At 44.1% G+C, this 18849-nt stretch overlaps 1 protein-coding gene across 1 annotated transcript in view; it reads right to left on the bottom strand.

Moving 5' to 3' along the window:
• Znrf1 (zinc and ring finger 1) overlaps positions 1 to 18849 on the bottom strand; it is a 163173-nt gene that overhangs the window by 11496 nt on the left and 132828 nt on the right. Inside the window, exon 2 of the mRNA XM_031341467.1 lies at positions 123 to 218. Within this exon, the coding sequence (XP_031197327.1) occupies positions 123 to 218 (96 nt within the window). The remainder of the gene's footprint in view (positions 1 to 122; positions 219 to 18849) is intronic.

Genomic DNA, 18849 nt, shown 5'->3' with positions numbered 1-18849 from the left:
CACCAGCACACTCACAGTGCTGACAAAAGAAAACAGTACAGAGCTCCCTTGCCTAAAGGCTATGCCCCCACCTGCCCAACCCATCTTGACCCCAGGAAGCAGACAAGACAGACAGCCCTTACCATTGTAGGACAGGCGAGGTTTGCTCAGACACATTATAAAGTGCATTTCCATTTCATCGGAAGCCACAGACTTGGAACAAATGGGGCACTTGAAACCTAAAAGAGAGGAAACAGCATGAACTATCTTCTCCAAACCCAGCGATATATCCACAGTCAGCTCAACCAAGATGCTATGTGGGATCAGTGCTTGGGACAGTGGCAATGTAGACAGAGCAGAGATCAATTTGTCCTTCACTCATTGAGACTTTACCTTTCTCCACAGCCGTCAGCTTTCAAGAGGGCACTCTGCCACACACCATTTAACAGAGTTGCTGACTTGACTTTCAATGGGGTCTAGTAGACAAGACTAGGGAAGCAGCAAGCCAAGGCAGCTGAATAATATTTAAGTCTCAAAGCTTAATACCTTTCGGTCCCTCCCAAGGGAGGAGTCATTACTGACATCTGCACCTCTATCCCTCACCCACCTACTTGCGTAGCATCCTTTGTGTCCTTTGAAGCTAAGCCAGCTATATCCTTTAAGAAATATATAGTGAGCAGAGGGAGGGGAGGGTGGGGTGGGGGGATTTCCAGAGGGCTCCTAAATGCCGCTAAGTAAAGCAGCTGTCTCCAATGCTGGGTGAACACAGGCCACCACAATCTGCCATCTTATTCCCAGGGCAATCTGGCTTGTTACACACCACAGGGTTTCCTCAGTGTAGTAACAGACTGGTGAGTTCCAGCTGAGGATCTTCTGAGTTGAATTCTAATTAAGTACAGCTAACTTCCTTTTTTGTTTTTGTGTTTTTCAAGACAGGGTTTCTCTGTATAACAGCCCTGGCTGTCCCTGAACTCATTTTATAGACCAGGCTGGTCTTGAACTCACAGAGATCTACTTGGCACTGTCTCCTATGTGATGGGGATTAAAGGCTAGGGCCACCACTGTCTGGTGAAAAGCTAACACATGCACACACACACAGTGCCTCCTGCCCCAGCAGGTTAATGTACTGAGGAGCATGCCCAGTGATAATTGATAAGACAGATGAATTACTATTTCAATCTTTTCCATTTTGTATTATTGAACAGTTTCAAAGAATTTGCCTGTAAATTCTATCACAGATCCAACAACTTTAAAAAGTTATTGATTTGTCTGCATCCGTTTTTGTTTATCACAGTTTCTTTCTTTGGTGACAATGACTCTTATCTACCTGGCCTGGATGTGCTACCATAACATAATGCATCTAACTACTAGTGTAGAGATTTCACGCTATTTGTTTTCAGTTAGAATTTTCATAGTGTGTGTGCCATATATATGCCTGGTTCTCATGTTAGTTAGAAGGGGGCATTAGATTCCCCGGAACTGGAGTTACAGATGGTTGTGAGCCATCTGTACCATATGGGTTCTGGGAATTATACCTGGATCCTCTGCAAGAGCAGCTAGTGCTATGAAACCACTGAGGCATCTCTCTACTCAGCCCACTCCCTTCCCTCTCCTTTTTTGGGGCAGGGTCTCACTGTGTAGTCCTGGCTCATCTGGAACTTGCTATGTAGACTAGGCTGGGCTTGAACTCACAGATCTGCCTGCCTCTGCCTATCCTGCAACATTTTTTAAAGAAAGAGACAAAAGGCCAAACATTCAAATATGCAGTAGTGAATCTGAAGACAGGAGTTGACACCCTCTCCAGTGTCCCTCACATGATGCCTTGCTGACCTGTATGGAGAGCTCTGACTTGGGGTAAAATGGCACATAGACAGGAAGCAAGTCACACAGGGTATCTACTTGGATTCTTCAAATCGTTTTCTCAATGATAATGCTAAGAAGAAGAAGGAGGAGGAGGAGGAAGACTCTCTGTGTAGTCCTGGCTGTCCTGGAACTTGCTATGTATACCAGGGTAACTTCAAACTCACAGAGATATGGAGATCTGCTCACTTCTGCCACTGAGTGCTGGGATTAAAGACATGTGCTACCATAGCCAGTATCAATGCTGGCTACAAGACCAAACAGAAGACTTGGTGCTCATCTAACAACAGTTGAAGTGGATTACATAGCATAACTCTTATCCCCTCCCCACCCTCTGCCTATTTCCTTAAAAATTCTCATCACCCACATCTCACCTAAGGCCTTAGAAATTGTACCAATACCTGACCTCTGCGTGGTTATAAGTCCATAAAATCCAGAAGACCGAAAGAACGGGGTGTGCTGTCCCGTTTCCTGGTAGAACCAGGTTACTTACTTTTTAAAGCCAACTTAGAAATGTGCAGTGTCATGTGCAGTGGAGAGATGAGGAACACATCTGAGTCTCAGAATAAAGACATTCTTCATTTTTAACCTAAGTCCTTGTATGTTTAAAAAAGATTTTCTGTGGTTTCCAACTCAAAGGAGCAAGGTTTCTTAAGAATTTAAATGGCTTCGAGAAGACCTGTTTGCTATACTCCCTAGGTTAGCACCTGTGTGTAGGCTGAGGGCTGGGGCCACAGTGGCATGGAAGGACCACACAGGTCCTCCAGTCCTAGCCTGGACACACACACAGAGGTATTCAAGTCATCTGTTACCAGAACAAGCCTATACTTCCCACGCTGTGCATTTCCCTAGCATTTCCTGAAAGGTTACAACAACAACAGTCCTGTGTTCCAGTGAAGAAAGGGTCAAATTACCACTGAGACACTGGTAATCCGGCCACTCAGCAAGATCTAAATGTCACTAGACATTTATATACTAGGGGACAAAAGTCTGAGACCCTTGGGTTTAGAATAATCTCTTCATTATACTGAAGAAGGAGCAGGCGGCTCCTCTTAGGTCTCAGTCTAAAGTACATTCCATCAAGGAAGAAAAAGTTGGCCATGAGATTCAGAGAAAGATGTAAGTTGGGAAATAATGCTTCTGGTAGATTAAGTGCAGTGTGGCAGGAAGAGCCATGATTTAACTGAAGCAGGGTCCATGGCTCCCAGTGCTTTTGTTTTAACTTAAGTTACATGGCTCACAAAGTCATTAGGAACCACTCTTATATAAGCAGAGAAGGACAACATAATGGGGTTTTGTAGCTCTGAGACCTTGGCTAATAATATATCCCTCCCTGGCTCTCAGTATTATTACTGGAAAAAAAAATGGAGGAATTCATTTCCTGCTTGCAAAGACTGAATGAGATGACATCATCATGAGGCCTAGAGCAGTGAGCGAGGAGGAAGAGCGAGGGGCAGAGGAAGGACCGAGGACTTAGGAGATGAACTCAGACCAAGGAGGACACTGGCACTTTCCAAACTGCCAATGTGGAAACAGGTCTCCACTTGCAATACGATAGTGGGTAAATAGTATTTTACACTTACTGAGTCATTTCTATAGACAGCTACTATGTTTTCCATGGCTTCTTTTTTACAACACAGTGTAAGAACTAGCAGTAGGCAGGTACTATATTAACTCTATTTTACAGAAACAGTGAAAAGCTCAAGTAACTTGTTCAACATTAACTGTACCAGAAAGAGACAGAGCTGACCTCCAGCCAGCATGCTGTGCCCTCTGGCTACAAGCACAGGAAAGGGGTCAGCAGCAAGCACAACACAGACACAGGTCTTCAGGTCACGTCAGATTTTCTGCATTGCTCACACCCATGGTTCTAGATAATCCCTAAATGTGGATGATACTTTTTTCTAGGAATTTTGTTAATATAGAAGATCAGAATCCAGAATGCAGCATAGTCCTCTTGGCATGGAGCCCACGGCACTGGTTACAAGATGCTGAGTTTATTACCTTTCTAACAAAAATAAAGGCAAAAAGTAAGAAGGACAGAAAAAAAAAATGGAGCACTAAGGGGGAAAGGCTAATGTCCCCACCTTCTTTCCCGAAAGGTCATCCGACGAGCAAGACGGATTCTACCTCTTTACTGCCCCAATCTTTTCCAGTCTTGATTCAGCACCAACAGCCCTACGGAATGACAAATACTGATATTTATGAACTATCTGAAGGTTAAAAGTTCTTGAAAATCTTTATCCCATTTTGGAAGGAAGTCTGTACTGAATGAACTCAGCCTTGCAAACCAGAGGTCTAGAGGGGTGGCCAGGCCATGACGTTCTCATACCTCCTCAGAGTCTTAGCACTGCTGAGAGTGGAAAAAAGCAGCTTTATTCTCCTTCAAGAGAAAAATCACAGGTGGTCACTTTAAGATGTTCTCCCATTCTGGAGGTGGGGGCAGCCTGTGCTCCCAGAACTTCTCCCAGTCCTGTCCTCAACAATTGTGACTGCCACTAGTTATAGCTTGCTGGCTAAGCAACCTGTCTCCTGTCAGCACACTAAGGCAGAGGTGGTGGCTTACGGAGCCAGTCCCCTGACCTGTTCTGTTAATGTCTCAAATGAAGAAGGAGTGCATTAACGTGCTCTGGCCTGGTTCTGTGTTTGGTGGCTCTATCATGCAAGTGCTGCTACAAGATTCAATCAAGAGTAACCAAAAGGAGCTGGAGAGATGGCTCAGCCGTCATTAAGAGCACTGGCTGTTCTTTACAGGTCCTGAGTTCAATTCCCAGTACCCACATGGTGGTTCACAGCCATCTGTAATGGGATCAGCCCTCTTCTGGGGTGTCCGAAGAGAATAACAGTGTACATAAAATAAATAAATCTAAAAAGGGGGGGGTAGTCAACAGAGAACAAAAGACCCAATCTCTTCCTTTCTTTTTTAATTTCTTTTTTCTTTTTTTTTTTTTAAAAAAGGCATGTGCCACTACTGCCCAGGTAAGATTTATTTATTTATTATATGTAAATACACTGTAGCTGTCTTCAGACACTCCAGAAGAGGGCGTCAGATCTCATTATAGATGGTTGTGAGTCACCATGTGGTTGCTGGGATTTGAACTCAGGACCTTCAGAAGAGCAGTCAGTGCTCTTAACTGCTGAGCCATCTTACCAGCCCTCTTTTCTAATTTCTAAGCCAGAAAAACAAAGAGCACTGCTCCTCCAGAGCCCAGCAGTCTCCTTTCTACAAATATGCTGTTTAAGTGGGAATTCTTTGGCATGCAGGTAATTCTACATTGTGCTAAGCCAAGGGAGCCCATTCACAATGTTAGGTGAGGACCCCTAGCAGGCAAACCAAGAATTACAAGAAAGCTTACTGAGTCATATGAATTAAAAAGCATCTTCATGGGGCAAGGTAAGCAGGTTTTACAGTCTGATGAAAGATGGGGATGATCACTTCAGAGTGCTCCCGGGAATCCCATATATTCTGCAATCTAAGTTAAGAGTCTCCACACTCTGGGCATAGACGTACTTCTCATTTTCCCAAACAGAAACCTTCTCCTTTAAGACCTGATTTCCTGGGCAGGACCAAGAGCTGGCTTCTTGTTGCTCCAGTTTCTCTCCCCACCCTCCTGATGCTGATGCGCTATTTTAATGGCTGCCCCAGTTCTGCCTGTCTCTGGGATCACCTAAAGGTGCAGGAATCAAAAGAAGCACCAGAGTGAAGGGAGCTGCACACCCTGCAGGGGCCTCTTATCTGTAGAAAGAGTAATATGCGGCACCTCTCAGCTGGGAGCACCGAGGGCACCACCCCAGTTCTCTTACGCCAGCCCGTTCCCAGATGCCAATTTCCTGCCTCATCCTGTGATGCTTATTGGCAATAAAATAGGACTTAGCTACATGAACTGACTAAATGGGATTTACCACAAACAGGGGGCAAAGGTACTACAGGGAATGCTCCAAACATTTCTATATAGCTTTCACTTTCTTCAAGCACAAAGACACATCTATTTTCTCTCTACATCCTCTCCCTCTCAAAAACCCAATGCACAATATATCAACTGATGAACTGAAGTCTGAGTTATGCCCCCTGAAGAACATTCTGGGCATACAAAGACCCCAGACTTCTAATTCTCTTTTCTTTCATCAAGTCTCCTCTGCACTTGGTCTCTGCACTTTTCTTCTAGAGCTCAGGACTAATCCGCTCATGTACGTTTGTGTGCGTGTGGATACTGAGTGTCAACATAAATGGCTGATGGGGTCCCCAGATATTTATCTAAATATTACTCTTGGGTGTTTCTGGAAAACTGGGTAGGGTTTACAGAGCAGACTGCTCTCCCCAGTGTAGTGGGTCTCATACAGTCAGTTGAAGGCCTGAATACAACACAAAGGGGAAAAAGGTGAGGTTTCCATTCTCCATGTGGCTGGGCACGACAGGACACTGGACTTCTACTTTAGACTGAGATGGATGCTACAGTGCTTCCTGGAAACACCATTGGCTATTCTGATTTCCAGTTTGCAGATATAAGACTATGGGATTTCTCAGCCTCGATAATTATGTCAATTAATTTCTATATCTCTTTACATGTGCACATATGCATGCATGTGTGTGCATAGTTTCCATTTGGAGAACGGTAATATGTGTCCTTTAAGATGTCAAATAATAAAACTGAGATCACCAAATGCTGTGAGGATATGGAACAGCTGCAGCATAAAAGCCTGGAATGACAGCTATTTGGGGAAAGGTAGGTGCGTTTCTTTTCTTTCTTTTTTTTTTGAGGGGGGGTTGAGACAGGGTTTCTCTGTGTAGCCCTGACTGTCCTCGAACTCAGAAATCCGCCTGCCTCTGCCTCCCAAGTGCTGGGATTAAAGGCATGAGCCACCACTCCCCGGCAGTGCGTTTCTTATAAAACACACTGCTAGCCTATGATCAAAGCAATTCTTCAGCCCCATGGCCTCCAAATGAAAGCATAGATCTGTAAGTAGATGTTTATAAAATTATATGCCACAGCTTTATTAACAACAAGCAATGGGAGAAATCATTCAGCAGCAGCGGCTAATGACTCCTGACATATGCAACAAGAGTGAATATTAAAGCTTGCCTAGTGAAGGTCACTAGGACACAGAGTGCGACTCTAATACACTAACAGATTGTGAGAAGAAACAGAACAGTGGTTTCTCTCTCTCTCTCTCTCTCTCTCTCTCTCTGTTTTTCGAGACAGGGTTTCTCTGTGTATCCCTGGCTGTCCTGGAACTCACTCTGTAGACCAGGCTGTCCTCAAACTCAGAAATCTGCCTGCCTCTGCCTCCCAAGTGCTGGGATTAAAGGCATGAGCTACCACCGCACGGCTCGGTGGTCGTCTCTTGGGGACAGGCGTCAGGACAGAGGGTAATGATGATGTCTACATGAAGAGGAGGGTTTGGGTTATACATGTGTCTGTCAAATTGTAGCAAATACAAACTTCAGATTTAAGATTTTGTTGTTTCTAAATTTTACCTGAATGAAAAAAAACTTGTACCAGGTGTGGTGGTTAATGCTATATTTGACACTTAGGAGGTAGAGGCAGGAAGATCAAAATTTTATGATCATTCTCTGTTACATAGTGAGTTTGAGGCCAGCCTAGGCTACATAAGACACTGTTTTAAAAATGTACAAGGAAAAATAAATAAATAAATAAATAAATAAATAAAAATAAAAAGTAAACTGCAGTGAATGACATGCTGTTGACACCTGGAAGCTTAGGAGGCTACATCAGAATGAAGTACATAACAGTGAGATGCATGGGCTCAACATCTCTCTGCCTTGATGCAGGCTGCAAGTTTTCATAATGAAAAACTGGACAAAGTGCCAGGCAGTAGACTGTGATGTGACAAGGAAGACGGTGGACTTAGATGCAGACTTTCAGGAAGGAGAAGACAGCGAGCAGAGATGCTGCTGTTTCAGAAGAACAGACGGCTTAGGGGAATGGTAAAGGGCATGTCATGCAAGCATGAGGACCTGCATTCAAGTTCCTAGCGCTCATGTAAAAAGCCAGGCAAGAATGTACACAGCAGGAGTCTCATCTCCAGGGAAGTAGAGACAGAAGGTCTCCTGGGGCTTCCTAGTCAAAAAGTGAGCTCCATGGTCAGTAAGAGCCTGTCTCAAAAATGAGGTGAGGAAGTGAGTGAAGAAATTATCTGGCATCAACCTCTGGCTGCCACATGTACCCCTCCAGATGTACCCCTCCAGATATACCCCCCCATGTACCCACAGACACATGTACCCCTACATATGTACCCTCCCATATGTACACACACACACACACACACACACACACACACCTACCTAGCCCCCCCCCCCATGCACATGCACCTCAACAGCAAGATCAAAGCATCTAGGCACTGAAAAGACAAAGCCAGTGGGGGAGGAGTAAAGCACACACTGAATCCTCACACAGCTCAAAGCCCTTTCTCTGAATACAAGATTTTTTAAAAAAAAATTACTTTAACCCATAGTGATTTACAGAAGAAATTCCACCATCTGCTAGCTTACAGGTACTATAAACAGGCAATGTGGGTCAATTTAATTCTTTTGTCTTTGTAAATAATTTGTTCATCTTGTTTGAACCTTGAAAGGCTTTTCTTTTCACCATTAAGAGTTCAGAAGTGCCGGGCGGTGGTGGCGCATGCCTTTAATCCCAGCACTTGGAAGGCAGAGGCAGGCGGATTTCTGAGTTCGAGGCCAGCCTGGTCTACAGAATGAGTTCCAGGACAGCCAGGGGTACACAGAGAAACCCTGTCTTGAAAAAAACCAAAAAGAGTTCAGAAGTGTTTTCAGGGTGTGCATAGGTGTGTCATCCTGTCAGTTTTCCCTTGCTTTCAGTATGCAGGCACAAGTCTTTCTTTAGATGGATTTTCTATCTTTTCTTTCACTACTTCTCTAGTGGTAAGTCCTGAGTGCCATCACTCAGTTATTCCCGGTTTTCCAGTACAGAGTAGTACTGAACTTGTGTATTCCTCTTGAAATTAAGAGTAGGTTTGAAATACTCATTGTTGAGTCCACTGTCATATCCAAGCAGACTTCAAGAGTCAGTCAGTGTATGATTCACCAAGCTACTTATAATACGGCAGGCAGTCAACAGGGAGACGTAGCTTCTGTCAGCTTGGGTCCCTGAGTAACAACTGCCAAGAGTGGGCAGAGCCCAACTCTTGCCTGGCACTGCACACTACAACCCAGAAGACAATAAACGTGCTCAACTTAGCTCCTGTGCTCACGGACTCCTGTGCTCAGGGACTACCTAGTTCTAGCACACTCTGACTGATAGAGTACCTCCTTTTAGTATTCCCACTGCTTTTATGTTGATTATCTCTTCCTCTATGGCTTCTTTTAGCCCAACACCCTCACAGCATTCTATTGTCCTCTGGGCTCTTCCTACGTGCTCTGAGCTCAAGTAAGAAAACAGATGGCAATGGAAGTCAAGGAGATATATATCTATCCCAGAATCCAGGTATTCCTATTCTTCCTTAGGTACACATACTTAGCAGAGTATGGAGGCTCACTCCTATAATTTTATCACTTAGAAGGTTGAAGTAGGAGGATTGCTTCAAGTTCAAAGTCAGCCTGGGCTACATACTGAGTTCCAGTGCAGCATATTTTTTTTCCAGATGAATTTTAGCTATAGTATATTATAGGCTGATGTCACCACGTGCAGAAGGCAATGTTACCAGCCTTCCTCAGAGTGGAGGAAAAGCTATCAGGACTATGTGGTATACAACAAAAAAAATTTTTTTTTTTTTGCGATAGGGTCTCTTTATTATGATGTAGCTGTAGCTGTCCTGGAACTCACTCTATAGACCAGGATGGCCTCAAACTCATAGGTCTGCCTGCCTCTGCCTCCTGAGTGCTGAGATTAAGGACATGCACCACCACACCATTCACTAATCTTCTGGATACTGGACAGTGTATCCAGAAGTGTATTAGTGAAGGCCATTCACTAATTTTTTGAGTTGCTAAATTTTGAGACGTATATGCAATGAACATGTGAAAATGAGTAGATAAGCTATAGGCTCAATCATAGACCCAGTGAAGTTCTTCGTGTTCACTTGCTGCAAACTAGAGCAGGTTCAGTGATGGTGTCTACAGCTGGAAGCACAGGGAACAGTGTACACAGAGGTATCTGGAAGCTCCAACCATCCTGCTATGTGGCAAGTCCAGGCTGTCACACAGTATTCCAGCCACATGAAGACCAAGAAAAGCACTGGGCCAGCAGCAGGAGCTCAAGTGGCCACCATTTCATGTCTCTTTCCTTGTAACCCACTTCTTCAAGGAGGAAGAAGGGCTACTTAGCAGGAAAAGATGGTAGCTGGGGACAAGAACATGCCTGACCCATGTGACCCATGCCTGATCAGTACAAGACAATGAAACCTTAGCCTGAGTGTGAGATAGGTTTCCAACTACTGGCAAAGATGAACACTGACTTATCATTTCTCATTACCTGGCCACCATGCTTAGACAAGTTTTCAGGCATCCCAACCATCACACATAAAGTGTGGTGTAAGGTCTCCAGGGGGAACATTTGGCTTGCATTTTGGAGATGTCTTATTTAAAGGATGGGCCATCTGTTGAAAGAGGGACACTGTCCAGTATCCAGAAGATCAAGCCAGGATTTCTTCTAGTTCCTAGACACCAAGGATTACCTAAAAGCTAGGCAATTATGATGGCTAAATCCAGCCACAACATACTTGTTTAGGTGAGTACTACGTTCTACTTCCTCCTCACTCGCCATGCCCACTTCAGCCTCCAGACCACGGCTATGCTCCTGGTACCTAACACTCCTCACCACTGCTAGTGTGGACTTTCCAGTGTCTGGGCAATGTCAAAGAATACTGTTCTAGATAAATTCCCTAACTTGTTCACTTGTTCCTCATGACATAAGTCATAGGAAGTGAGCCTAATACCATTTTCCCTTAAAAACCCAAACCAGAACCAGGAGTAGTGGTAGCCTGTAATCCCAGTACTCAGGAGGCACCAACAGGTAGATCTCTGAGTTTGAGGTCAGTCTGGTCTACAGAGAGTGAGTTCTAGAACAGCCAGAAAGGCATGTAGCTCTTGAAAAGAACAAATGGGACTGGAAAGATGGCTTAATGGTTAAGAGCACTGACTGCTCTTCCAGAAGTCCTGAGTTCAATTCCTAGCAACCACATGGTGGCTTACAACCATCTGTAATGGGATCCGATGCCCTCTTCTGGTGTGTCTGCAGACAGCAACAGGACAGTATGCTCACATAAAATAAAGAAATAAATCTTTAAAAAAAAAAAAGAAAGGAGGGAAGAAAGAGACAAGAAAGGGAAAAAAATAATACCAAGAATCCATACTGGACTGATTTCTGGGTTTCTAAAGGCACTGTACACATCATTAGATGATTAGAATTTTTCAATAACAAGAAAGAAAATGCTTGAACATGTTACCAGATCGTGATTAGTATAATAGTGGACTTATTGGCAAATGGTCATGATACTTAAATACAAATGATTGCTCATATAGAATAAAGCTATTTGTTTGCACTGTGCAACATCTTTAAAAAGACTTATTTATTTTTATTTATATGAGTACACTGTAGCTGTCTTCTGACACACCAGAAGAGTGCATCGGATTCCATTACAGATGGTTGTGAGCCAAAGAACTACTCTGCTCATTTCTCAGGAATCACGAGCTGAAGCTTGGGCCTTAGCATGTAAGAAACAATGAAGATCTGGATACTTGCTTGCTTGGACTTAGCCCTGGCCCCTTCTCATCAGCACATCCTCTGCTCAGTTGTACTTATACCCTGGAATACATGGAGGCAGACACTCAACTCAGGACATAGTTCCAAAGGCCACACTGGGTTTTGAAATAGTACCAAAAGAGAAAGACACAGGATGGAGGAGGGGGGAAGAGAGTGCCGGTGTCACAGCCTCATTACTTTCCTGTCATCCACAGCTACACGGAAACATCCTTATGTTTTCTAAGGTACTGACCAAAGGGTCAAAAGGAATTCCCTAGAGAGTCCCCGGGTACAGCACAAACAAAAAGAACCTCCAATTCTAAGATCCCTAAAATAGCACATGATCTCTACCAAGGCATGCAAGGCATAGTATTCATTGTTTTTCCTCTGGCTCAGATTACTTGACTCTGGTAGATAAGAATGAGGAAGTCAAGGGTGGGAACAAGGAGGCTGCTGGACAAGACTCCAACAAGGTAGTGGGAACATGAGGATACCTCATAAATCTTTTCTGTAACAACAGAGCCAAGGTTAAGAAAGTCAAGGATCTCCTACTGATAGCAAGCAATCTGTAACAGAACGTTATACCACAGACAAGCACAAGTCAGTGGACAAAATACTGTCCGCATGCAGCCTGTATAGTGGATCTGTCCTTCATACAAGCTTATGAAATGAGAGGACCACAAACTGCAAACTCCTTCTCCACTTTGACATTTTGCCTTGAGGACTATTTTTATATTGGTTTTAACATTTCCTCATTTCCAGTCAGCACATCAATTTCCCAGAAGATTGGCTTCTGGAACATAAATATTGACAAATACTGCTTATTGAAATGTGTGGCAAGAATTAAAAAGCACAGATCCAGACAGAAGAGAACAGGAAAACACAGCTCTAGACTTAGCACCAGTACCCTCATGCTTTCTCTCTGCTCACGAGAAATGAAGCCACGTCAGGGAGCATCACTCCCAAACTTGATGCTGTATATGGCCTTTAATCCCAGTACTCTGGAGGCAGAGGCAAGTTCCAGGCCAGACAGGGTTACAGAGTGAGACCCTGTCTCGGAAAAGAAAGCAAAACAGAGTAATACTTTGGGGATTCTTTGGTCCTGCCAAAAATTATCTAGGCTCTCTGAGTCATTTTCGGTTGCTATAACTAAATACTGTGGACTGGGTAGCTTAAAGAGCAAATATTTCTCACAATTCTATTGACTTTCAAGCCCAAGACCCAAGGTGCTAGCAGATGTAGTGTTTTATTCCTGGCTTGTAGGCAACAGCATTCTTGTGTCCTAACATGGTAGAGGGTGCCGGTGACTCTCTTTTCTAAGAGCACAACTACACCATCAAGACTTGACTATAACGCCTCCCACAGACCCTACCTTTTACACCACCACACCACATGATGGGATCCCACACAGGAGCTGGCTGGAGCATAATCTTTCCACCCACGGAGTATATTATATTCTCTAGGTACCAATGAAAACATAACTGCTGGCCACCCTCAGGATGGGCAATTAAATCAGTCAGCCTGTCCATTTACATTTATTCTATATTGAACAATAAAGTTTAAATATAATTAAAATTATATTTTTAAATTAATTAAAGGAATTAAATATAATTTCTACTCTTGGTGAATCAATGGGTGCCCTTAGGAAAGAGAACAGAAATGGCCGCAGAAATCACCTTCAGTGGGTTAGGTTTGTCTAGTGAATATACCTTATACATGGATTCTTGGGACTCTTGGGATGGACTGAGGACCCATCAATTTCTAGAAGCACTATGCCAAGTTCTCATGGAACTTTGTGAAGAAGGACCATGTACTACTGCACAGATGTAAGAAACAACACACAGAGCTAACCAATTATGGGTGTGTGAACCTGCTGCTGGAGTTTACTCCTGGCAGAGGCTGCCTTCTATTCCTCAGTTCCAGCAACTGCTGAAACCAGGGCGAGGGATAAGTAGGACAGGGAAGTGTGTGTGCCGCAGAATGTCGGTTAAGAACCCACTACCTGCAGACTGCTTCCTGCCTGCCACAGATAACAATCACATGTGTCTGTGTAGAGATCGCTACCAGGCTGTGGTGTGTATGTGAAGGGAACTGTTGTGGTTGGTCCCTCTGCAGGCTGAACCAATCCCAATAGACTTGAACAACCTGCAGCCTCTCATTCTTCCTGTCAACAAGAGCAGGAGGGGCCCTTCTAGAGGTGCCCAGAGCGCAGCCAGCAGAGATGACCTAAGCTGACTACTCTTAATAGGCTGGCAAGGGTCCCAACAGCCATTTTCTGGGCAAGAAAGACTATTTTTGGAGGTGGAAAAGGGATGGAAAGGGGTGGACGAAGATATAGGTATCAAATCCAGAGCCTTATTTAGTGAAAATGCTCTCCCATTGAGCTAGATCCCCAGCTTCATACTCTCCATAGCTTCTTTGGGGGGACTAGAGCTACTTTGGCAGTCTAATAAATATCTTCTTACAAATCTTTTCTATTATGGAAATCTTCAAAAAAAAAAATTGAATGAGCTTCCAAATACTAGTCACCTAGCTTCAACAATGACCAACTCAGGGTCAGTCCCATCTCATTTTTCCCTGTGGTGTATACATGTCTTCATTTCCTAGAACAATCCTGGCTATGGCTTGCTGTCCTAGTGTAATTAATAGTCCTCTTCTTTAGTCTTAGATGTGTCTAAATTTGGATGGCAAAATTTTTACACTGTTCACCAGCTACTTCCCCTGCCCCAGATTACTTTGAAGCAAATCCTAGACATAAGTCCACCATAAATGTTTCATTAAACTTAGAGCATTGTTCTCTTTCTTCTAAATAGTCATGCTGTGGCCATTCTTGTCTCCCAGCAGGAAGGAAAGAGATGGGCAGATTTGGTGTATGCTGGCATGTGGATTCTTGACACCTATTCTGTGGCCTGGCTGCCTAGCTCCAGCTTATGGACAAGACTGTCACACACAGACAGACAGAAGGCAAGTGTGTGCCCAGATTAGCATGCTCTACTCTACACTCAGCCAGTGTACTTACTGCCTCCACACAGGATTCAGAAACAAGTTACAAACTCAGGACAGAAGAATGAATCTCTACAATTAATAGAAGGAACAGTAGCCATTTGAACAGTTCAAAGTAGATCAAAACAGTACAATCTATAAGAGAATAAAACCCCAGCCTTTCTTGCTCCTCTCTGGAGGATATCACTGCAAAATTCCAGATCTAGGGTGAAGTTGGGACTTCTGAAGTAACCTACCATACAGGAAACCAGGGGGAAATGGGACACAGTAACATCTGAGTCTTTAGAAGAGGTCCCACAAAGTTCACTGGTCTATATGACCTAGTAACCTCACTTCTGGGTTATTTCTCAGACAAAGAGGATGTTTGTCACAGCACAGTGTAGGGCAGCCCAGAATAGAACCATGGGAGACCATGGTAGGTGCAATAGAGAACAGGCACACTATGAGACAGTACAGTAGTTCCTCAGCAAGCAGACACAAGCAATGGACCGAATACACATACAGTGGCAGATGTAAAAACAAAGAAGGCCAAGGAACATGAACACACACACACACAGTGTGTGTGTGTGTGTGTGTGTGTGTGTGTGTGTGTGTGTGTGTGAGAGAGAGAGAGAGAGAGAGAGAGAGAGAGAGAGAGAGAGAGAATTGGTAGCATTATGCATGTACTTGAGTTAAAAATCTATATATACAACTATTTTAAGTCTTAGGGGGCTGGAGAGATGACACTGTGGTTAAGAGCACTGGCTGCTCTTCCAGAGGATCTGGGTTTGTTTTTTGTTTTTGTTTTTTTGTTTTGTTTTGTTTTGTTTTTTGAGACAGGGTTTCTCTGTGTAGCTCTGGCTGTCCTGGAACTCAGAAATCCGCCTGCCTCTGTGTCCCAAGTGCTGGGACCACCATTGCCTGACTGTGAATCTGGGTTTGATACCCAGCACCCAAATAGCAGCTCACAGCCATCTCTAACTCCAGTTCCAGGGCCTCTGACACCCTCTTCTGATATCTGTGGGCTCTTAAGCCATTTCCTCAGCTTCCTCAATTTTAAAAAATGCTTTCTTTTACCCAACAAGATAGGATCTGAGGGAGTCAGGAGAACTGAAAAAAGATGCCTCACTTCTTCCTGTAAGTCACAGAAAGGTGGTTTTCTTGCAGTTCACACACGGGAATGGTCTGACTAGTACCTTATGTGGCAAACACTGGGCTTCACATAGCTTCTGCATCTCAGTGTAAAAACAGAGGGACTCTGAGCCCTTCAGCCCTCTTCACAGCAGTTCCTCCCTTCACACCAAGGGTCTAGAACTGTTGCATACTGGGCCACCTACTTCCAGTTAAAGGACTCTGTTTTGTTTACATTTCTAACCTATAGAAGAGAAAAGACAATCCAACTGCTTCCTGTGTTAACACTTTTCCCTAGCTGCAGGAGAGCATGTATTTGAATATCCTGAAGTATGGCTGATTCCTATGTGTTTAGTACACAGATCACTGTCTCTAGCAAGTAGACACTAAAGTCTAGGTCCATTTTCTCCACTCCACTATAGCTTACTGCATGCCAGACTCTGGGAAAGACACTGAACAACACACAGGGAAGGAAAAAGCTGCTTTTCGGAGCTCCAGCTCTTGACAAGGGACAAGAAAACAACAGGCACAAACATGCCTCACAGACTGCATTATGAAGGGCCAGGACAAGGTGCCAGGACAAGGAGTGGGACGACACTGAGTGTTTGGGGCTAGGATGGCGGTAATATAGGAAAGACATTGTTAAAAAGAAGGGAAGTCTAAAGAAAGCCACTCGGACCTTGAGGTGGCCAGATGAGTTCTAATGTGGCTGCCTCAGAAAGGAATGACATCATCATACAACAGTATACCTACCAACAGCTGCAAGTGCAATGTGTCCCAACATGTCCTCAGTACTGCTTTTACTCTCACACACTTCCAGAACTCCTGATACCCCTCATTTAGTGCTGGACTCTATGTCCTTTACCCTTGGACTTGAGTGGCCTTGGAATTATTCGGACCAAGAGTATATCAAGTCATGCTGTACAAGACAGAGATAAACAAAGGATATGGCTGCTACTCAGTTTTTTAGAACCCTGCCATCACAACTAGCCATCATACTGGAAGGAAGCTAGACCACACAGAGACCATGGGTTCACAAGCCTTCCAGAAGTCTCTGCTAAGATCCAGACATGTGAGTGAATGTACCACCTGTCTTAGTTACTCTTCTACTGCTGTGATAAGACAACATGACCAAGGCAATTTACAGAAGAGTTTATTTGGAGCTCCCAGTTTCAGAGATAGAGCTCATGACCATCGTGGCAGGGAGCGTGTCACAGCAGGAAGGCATGGGGATAGAGAAGTAGCTCAGAGCTTAGATCTTGACCCATAAGCAAGAGGCAGAGGGAGCTAAATGGGAAATCTGTGGGCTTTTGAAACTTCAAAGTTCACCCCCAGAGACACACCTCCAACAAGGCCACTTCTGATCCTTACAAACAATCCCACCAGCTGGGGGCCATACATGAACCTATGGAGGGTGGGACATTCTCATTCAAACCTCACACTAGCCAAAGATAGTGCCTTTAGATTTTTAGCTGAGACTTCAGGAATCATGAAGGAGAGGCAAGCTACTCCTACCATGCCCACAGGATAAGCGGTTGTTATATCATGAAGTTTCAGGCTATTTTGCTATGCAGCTGCAAGTAAGAACAAATGGATAACATACAGTTCATTCACATAATGGACACTATTACAGCAAGGCTAACTAAAGGGCTTCAGCACCACACTACAATATGCTCACTGGCTCCCACAGCAATGCTCGGTGAAGGAGGCAGACTTACAAGCACAAACTGATTTTATTCATTTTAAGTACAAAAATAAGTCATGCAGATCTGTTCCAAGGCAGGGCAGCAATTATCTGATGGGTCGGTGACAGGGAAAGGGCATGAGGCAGGTCCTAGGATCATCAAGATACATGTTTACAGGCTGGAGAGATGGCTCAGTCCATCACGTGGACTCAAGTTTGGTGCAGGAGCACACATGCCTGTAATCCCAGTGCTGGGAGATGGAGGCAGGAAGCTCCCTGAAACTCACTGTCTAGCCAGCCTGAACCAGCTGAATCGATGAGATCCAGATTCAGAGAGAGACTCTGCCTCAAAAATAAGGTAGGGGGTAATTAGGAAAGACACCTGATATTAATATCTGACCTAGTTTGCACACACCTTAACATGCGTACACCCACACTACACATGCAAAGATGTACACTTCTGATATACTCTAAGGACTTAGTTTTTTTGTTTGTTTTGATACAGAAACCCACTGTGTAGTCCTGGCTGGCATAAAACTTACTATGTATATTAGGTTGGCCTTGAATTCACAGAGATCTACTTGCCTCTGCTGGGACTAAAGATGTACAGCCATGATCCTGAGTTTGGATTCCCAGCAATCATATACAAATATGGGATCATGAATCTGTAACCCCAGCATTCGGAGGGGACAAAGAAGTAGAGAAAAGCAGATTTCCAAAGCTTGCTGGTCCATGTCCGTCAAGGCCGGAAGAATCAATAAACTCCAGGTTCAGTAAGGAACACAGGCCTCAAAAATTAAAATGAAGAGCAATTGAGAAAAACACCCAACATTAAACTCTTTTACACACACGCACGCACGCACGCACGCGCGCATGCACGCACACAGCAGACTGACCACTCTGGCAGACCCTGAAAGCTTGTAGAGCAGTTAAGGTGTTGTTACTATTCAGGCTATTGGTGGTGTGAGTGGAAAGAACCAGGCTTCACTGCCCTGCCAACCCCTGATAAACATGAAGGTCTCCTATGCTATTGGGGCCCTGGGCTGGTGCCCAATGGGCAATCTGGTGGGCTCAGAATCCAGAAGGGACATCTGGTTGACCTGACTAACAATTATTTAATCCTGATTACTGTGCTTTTTGGCATCTACTAATAATTTGTGCCAGGCTATAGTAGCAAAGTACATAGGTTAGTGTAGACAGATGATGGCAGGTGTGGTGGCCTGTAGCAACAGTACTCACTTGGAAGACTGAGGCGGGAGGATCACAAGTTTGAGGCTAGCAAGGGATATATGGGCAGATTGTGTCTTAACTCAAGTCAGAGGAATGGGAATGCAGACAAAATAAATAAAAATTTTAATTATTTTTGTTGGTACTTCATAAACGTAGTTTTGCTACTGAAGCTGTGTCTCAGTTCCTAAGACCATTAGGAAAACGTGTTTTCTGATGGTCATGACTCACCAGTTGAGAACATCTGAGTTAATAAAGGTACCA

The sequence above is a fragment of the Mastomys coucha genome, unplaced genomic scaffold, assembly GCF_008632895.1.
Source record: "Mastomys coucha isolate ucsf_1 unplaced genomic scaffold, UCSF_Mcou_1 pScaffold22, whole genome shotgun sequence".
NCBI lineage: Eukaryota > Metazoa > Chordata > Mammalia > Rodentia > Muridae > Mastomys > Mastomys coucha.
This window is presented reverse-complemented; position numbering and strand designations above follow the sequence as displayed.